Source organism: Nicotiana tabacum, chromosome 14, assembly GCF_000715075.1.
Source record: "Nicotiana tabacum cultivar K326 chromosome 14, ASM71507v2, whole genome shotgun sequence".
Lineage (NCBI taxonomy): Eukaryota > Viridiplantae > Streptophyta > Magnoliopsida > Solanales > Solanaceae > Nicotiana > Nicotiana tabacum.
This window is the reverse complement of record NC_134093.1, coordinates 107,186,666-107,193,439: the sequence shown is the minus strand read 5'-3', so window position 1 is coordinate 107,193,439 and position 6,774 is coordinate 107,186,666. Positions and strand designations below refer to the sequence as shown.

At 35.3% G+C, this 6,774-nt stretch overlaps 1 protein-coding gene and 1 pseudogene across 1 annotated transcript; both read left to right on the top strand.

Annotated features, from left to right (window-relative positions):
* The first annotated feature begins 1,254 nt into the window (after nt 1-1,254).
* Nucleotides 1,255-2,414, top strand: LOC107809249 (transcription factor MYB102-like; annotated as a pseudogene).
* Nucleotides 2,415-5,482: 3,068 nt separating this feature from the next.
* LOC142169080 (uncharacterized) lies at nt 5,483-5,827 on the top strand. The gene has a single exon (XM_075230283.1). It carries the CDS (start codon nt 5,483-5,485, stop codon nt 5,825-5,827), a length of 345 nt encoding a protein of 114 aa, XP_075086384.1.
* Nucleotides 5,828-6,774: the final 947 nt, after the last annotated feature.

The window sequence follows — 6,774 nt, the reverse complement described above, 5'->3', positions numbered from 1 at the left end:
TGATACACATATCATTATTTTTATATTCATCTTCTACTTCGAATTTTCAATTCAAACTACCTCAAAACTCTCAAAAAATGAGATTCAAGCTCGTTAAAGTGTACCTAATCTATTCTAAATAATACTCACTCCAAAGAAAGCAAAATTTTGACCTTTTGTTGGATACAAATAGCTAATTGGCTATTATTAATAATATTTTATGAATTAATCAATTTTTATAATAAAGTATTTTCTCTTAAAACTATATGGCTCCGCAATTGCCATCACATATGCAATAAATAATTAAAACTTTGGAGGTACGTGGGTACTAGTTATCATAAAGTAAATTATAAAAACTGATAGGCACGGCTTCGTATAACTATTTTCTACATTATTTGCATCTTTAATTTCACGATCTAAAGTGTCCATTTCAGTAATAAACCCTAATTGTTGCATGCTTGACCATAATTGATGTGCTTCGTTGTCTCTTTTTGCTGATATTTTCTTATCTTTGGCGGTGATAATTCTTGAAAATTAACAACCTCACTGATTTAACTTCTTCTTAATTAAGGCAATTACTTCACGTTTTCCATGTATCTTGAAGGGGCTGTTTGCATGAAATTTCAGGGAATAGTCAAATACATAGGCTATATTCTCTAAATTTCTTATTTGCTAACAAGGTTTTTGTTTTTAGTTTAGGCAAAATAGCCTCGCGTCACTTAAACTTCGATTTTTCAAGCCGGTAACCAAACTTTAGAACATTTCATTTTAACAAGTGACTTACCATTTATTCTAAGTTATCAGTTAATGCTATTAAAAAGAGTTACGCGTAATTACATTTTAAGTTATCCAATTGTGTAATTTTTTTTTAAATCATTAATTCATAGAACGTAAACTTTTATTTTTTATACTGTCTGCACGTAGAATTTGAATTCATTATCTATTAGCAAGGTACTTATTTTTCTTTTTCTCAAAATTGACACAAAGACTATTCTCTAGATGGTTGATTAATTCACATTGTCTCAAAAAGAGAAGGGACACGTAGTTTTAACTCATAGTGATAAACAAAGGACGGTACCGAATCCCTTTGACTTTCCTTTGTTTTCTTCCTTTTTTCTCACCCTATATATACCCAAATTAATACTTTCCATTACAGACTTACAATATATCTTCTAACACATATTAATCTCTTCTAATTCTCTCTATTGCACTGTCTGATAATTTTTTTTTTTGTACACAATAAATCTTAAAGAAGGAATACTAAAACTACTCAACATGGGAAGAACTCCTTGCTGTGAAAAAAATGGACTTAAGAGAGGTCAATGGACCTCAGAAGAAGATCAAAAGCTCATTGATTACATTCAAAAGCATGGTTATGGAAATTGGAGGGTACTTCCCAAAAATGCTGGTATTTTTCTTTAAATTTTCCTTTATTTTGTTCATTATCTGTTCTCTTCGTAAGGGGAGCCTTGGAACAACGGAAAAATTATCTCCGTGTGACCTATAAATCACATGTTCGAGCAATGGAAGCAACCACTAATGTTTGTATTACGGTAGGTTATATTCACATCACATCCTTTGAGGTGCGGCTCTTCCCTGAATCTCGCGTTAAGGCGAGATGCTTTGTGCACCGGAGTGTACTTTTTTTCTTTCTCTGTTCTCTCCAAATCATTAATCATTCTTAAACTTTTGCATGCATGAAGTAATAAATATTATTAAATTGTAGGACTTCAAAGGTGTGGAAAGAGTTGTAGGCTTCGTTGGACCAACTATCTAAGGCCAGATATTAAAAGGGGAAAATTCTCTTTTGAAGAAGAGGAAACAATCATTCTACTTCATAGTATATTAGGCAACAAGTAAGTTGTTTGTTTAACTAATCATTGGAAAGTAGTATATATGTACTTTTTAGTCATATAATAGTGTTGAAGTTCTCATGTTCTCTATGTCTTTGGACTTCCTTGAATTATAAATTTACATATTTAATTAACTATGCACTAATTGAAAATGATGTTTAACACTATCAGATTATCTAAAAAATAACCGCAAATAACCGTTGATAATAAGTAGAATTTGTAACTAAGACAACCTGCTATATACATGTTAAATTGCATTAATAGTATAAAATTTGTTACATTAAATTGCTGCTCGCTTGCCTGGAAGGACTGATAATGAAATCAAGAACTATTGGAATACTCACATTAGAAAAAAGCTTCTGAGAATGGGAATTGATCCTGTGACATACTCCTCGTCTTGATCTTGATTTTACCTCCAACTTAAACCCTTACAATTCATCTCAAGTCAATATTTCAAGATTGGTGGGATACCTATGGTAAATCCAGAAGTCTTGAGAATATTAACCACTTCTCTTTTATCATCACAATATACAGTGAAACCACCCGAACCCGTTGGTCAAAAGAATGTCTAAGAAAATCAACTGCCACCGTTAGTTCAACTTAGTCAAACTCAAACTGCTACTCAAGATATTCCATGTGTTCCATTTACTAGTGAAGCTCAGCTAATGCAACAAGCAAATGTGAAGCAATTTTATAGCTCACAAAATTACCAACTAAATGATTGGCAAAATGGAAGTCAATTTGATTTGACAAAAGATTACTTTCCTTTACAAAATTATGGTTACTATGAGCCAGATCAATCTGTTATGGATCCTTCACCGTCCGATGCATCAACTTTCAATCCAACGGCAGCAATAACATGATGAAATTCCATCTTTTATATCAAATTCATCTACGCCTTCATCTAGTTCTACTCCATTGAATACAACTACTGAAGATGAGAAGGAAAGGGGAAAGTTACTGTAGCAACATATTAAATTTTGATATTAAAAATATTTTGGATGTCAATGCTCCTTATAGTTTTAGTCTTACACCAAATCACGTAAACAGTTCATAGAGACTTTTTTTTTTTTGGCATTTTAGCTTTGGAAAAATACCTACCACTTTTAGTTATTGTTCCTGTTTTTTTTAAACTCTCTCATATTAGAAGTTTCGAATGCTATGTTTTACTTATCATTTATTGTCTCTACTTATTTTCCCTTTACACGCATATTTTTGCATTCAGTTGACATCCAAGCTAAGAGACACATAATATCACAAGAAACGAGATAAATTAACAACAAACAACAATAACCCAATAAAGTCGTAACAATTTAAAATCATATATAGAAGACAAATAACGGCGAAACAACGGGAAAATGTAAAGATGGTGGTTCCTTAGATCCCAACAGTCAAGTTACCGGCGACAACGCCGTCGCTTATGACAGGCTGGCGATTAGGAAGGTGACACGAGTTCTTTATTATTTTAGGGCAATAAAAAAGGAATTCATGACGATTTTCAATTTTTTGTGTGCTAATGTCAGGCAATCTTCATGAATTCGGGTGACGGACTCCAATTCACCTAAAATTTTGTGGTCCCTTAGAAACGACCTAATGAAAAATAGTCGTTACTTCGCCATTACTGTTCCTCGTTTTTTGGCGTCTTAGGGCCATAAAGTAGGAATTCAAGACGATTTTTAATTATTCGTGTGCCATCTTCATGAATTCGGGAGACAGGATCCGAATTGCCTAAAATTTTGTGGGCCCATCATAAATGACCTAATGAATAATAGTCATCGCTTAGCCGTGACCATTCCTAATATTTTGGCATTTTAGGGGCCAGAACACAGGAATATCCACACCATCTTCAAGAATTCGGGCGACGGCTCCAGATCGCCTAAACTTTTGTGGGCCCATCGAAAATGACCTAATGAACAATAGTCATTACTTCGCTGTGATTGTTACTCATTTGTTTTGGCGTTTTAGGGCCATAAAACAAGAATTCGGGATAATTTCTAATTTTTCGTGTGCTAATGTCCACGCCTTTTTCATGAATTCGAGGGAAGGGCTCTGAATTGTCAAAAATTGTGGGCCTATCAGAATAACCTAATGAACAATATCCATCACTTTGCCATAACTATTTATTATTTTTTGGCGTTTTAGGACCATAAGACAGGAATTCAGGACGATTTCCAATTTTTCATATGCTAATGTCCAAACTATTTTCATGAATTCGGACGACGGGTTCCGAATCGCTTAAAATTTTATGGGCCCATCAAAGATAACCAAATGAACAATAGTCATCATTTCGCCATGTCTGTTCCTCATTATTTGGCGTTTTAGGGCCATAAAATAGGAATTCAAGGTGATTTCTTATTTTTCGTGTGCTTGCCATCATCATGAATTCGGGCAACGGGTTTCGAATCGCCTAAAATTTTGTGAGCCCATTAGAAACGACATGATAAACAATAGTCATCGCTTCGTCGTGACCTTTTCTCATTTTTTGTATTTTAGAGCCATAAATAGAAATTCAAGATGATTTCTAATTTTTCGTGTGTCCACATCATCTTCATGAATTGGGGCGAGGGGCTCTGAATCGCTTAAAATCTTGTGGGCCCATAAGAAACAACATAATGAGCAATACTCATCGCTTTGCCGTGATCGTTCATCATTTTTTGGCATTTTAGGACCATAAAACAGAAATTCATGACGATTTCAAATCCATCGTGTGCTCATGTCCACGCCATCTTCATGAATTCAAGCAAAGGGCTCCAAATTTTCTAAAATTTTGTGGGCCATTAGAAACGACCAAATAAATAATTGTCATCGTTTGCTATGACTGTTCCTCATTTTTTGGCGTCGTAAAGCAGAAACTCATGACTATTTTCAATTTTTCGTGTGTTAACGTTCCACACGAAAAATTATAAACGGAGGAAATGGAGCAATATAGGAAATTCAGAAGAACATCCTACCTAGCTGAGATGTTTCTCCAACAAAGGAGTAAAGATACATGGATCAAATTAGGAGATGATAACAATAAGTATTTTTATTCCATCATCGAACACAGGAAGCTCCAACAAGCAGTTACTCAAATACAAGACAAACATGGGATAATGCAACATGATCCAGAGAAGATAACTATGGTCTTTGTAGACTACTATCAGGAATTGCTGGGGAGGAAAGAACAGGGAAGGGTTAAAGCTTTTGGGAGTTTCTTGAAGAATGGTCACATATTGACAGTGGAAGAACATGTGCAATTGGTGAGAAAATACAATTAAAGGGATGTCAAAGAGGCTCTGTTTAGTATTGATAGTACAAAGAGCCTAGGGCCTGATGGATACAGTAATGATTTCTTCAAGAAAGCATGGTCAATTGTGGGAGATGATATGACTGAAGTTGTACTCGAATTTCTGAGCAATGGTAAGCTTTTGCAGCAGCTCAATGCAACCATGATCTCCTTGATTCCTAAAGTAGAGGTGCCACAAATGGCAAGCCAATACAGACCAATATCTTGCTGCAATATATTATACAAGTGCATATCTAAGGTAATATGTCAAAGACTGAATAAGACACTAACCTCACTGGTTGCAGAAAATCAAGCAGCTTCTGTTTAAGGGAGAGCACTAGCTTACAACATTTGAATCTGTCATGATCTAATGCGACATTATAATATGAGGACTTCATCAAGGTGTTTGATGAAGATTGACTTGAGAAAAGCATATGATATTGTTAGCTGGGACTTCATTGAGGAAGCTCTGATTGGATATGGTTATCTTATCTCATTTATCGAGTTGATCATGGTGTGCATCAAATCCACAAAATTCTCAGTGAAAGTAAATAGAGTAGGGTATGGATACTTTGAAGGAAAGAGAGTGCTGAGACAGGGAGATTCAATCTCACCACTGCTCTTTGTACTTGTCAAATTTCATCCAATGTGCAAGAATTTAAAGTTGTCACATTTAATATTTGTAGATGATCTAATGATCTTTTGCAAAGGAGATATACAATCAATTTAAAGGGTGATGGAGGCCCTGCACCACTTCAGTAGTGTGACAGGTTTAGTGGAAAATGTTGACAAAACAAACATCTTCCTGGCAGGAATGGAAGATGATAGAAAGGAGGAGATATTGACATACATAGGATTCTCAATAGGAACTCTACATATTAGATATCATGGCTTGCCTTTGTCATCTAAAAAATGGAGTAAGATGGATTGTCACCAGCTGGTGGAGAAGAAAACTACTAGAATTAATACTGCTTACTCGAATCAATTGTCCTATACAGGTAGACTACAAATTATCAATGCAATGTTATTCTCAATCTACAATTTCTGGGGAGCTATCTTTATATTACCTCAAATTTTACTAAATGAGGTGGATAGGAAATGTAGGGACTATCTATGTGGTAGCTCTACTAAACACAAAAGGGTGCCTCTGATAGCATGGGACAAAGTTTGTGTTCCACAGCAATTTGGAGGGCTGAATATAAAGAGTTGTAGGAAGTGGAATATGGCACCAGTGGGGAAATTGCTATGGCAACTAGCAAAGAAGCAGGATATACTTTGGGTGAGATGGGTGCATGGGTTATATATGAAGAATAATGTGAGTATATGGGATCACCAACCACCTTTTGATTGCAGTTGGTACCGGAAGAATCTCAGCTCACTCAAGTTGGGAATGAAAGACTGGTATCAGGATGATATGCACCTGTTGACAGTAAATGGAGACTACTCTGTAACTATGAGCTACAAGCCTTAATAGGAGACATGGTGAAGCTTCCAGAAGATGATTTAATATGGACTAAGCTCACGCAACCAAAGCATAGATTCATAGTATGGTTAGCAAATCAGGAGAGGCTGCTGACCGAGGAAAGGCTCAAGAGATTACAAGTAACAGTGAGTGATGATGCAAGTTGTTTATGTGGATAGGGGCTGACTGAAACTCAAAAATATATATTTGCTGAA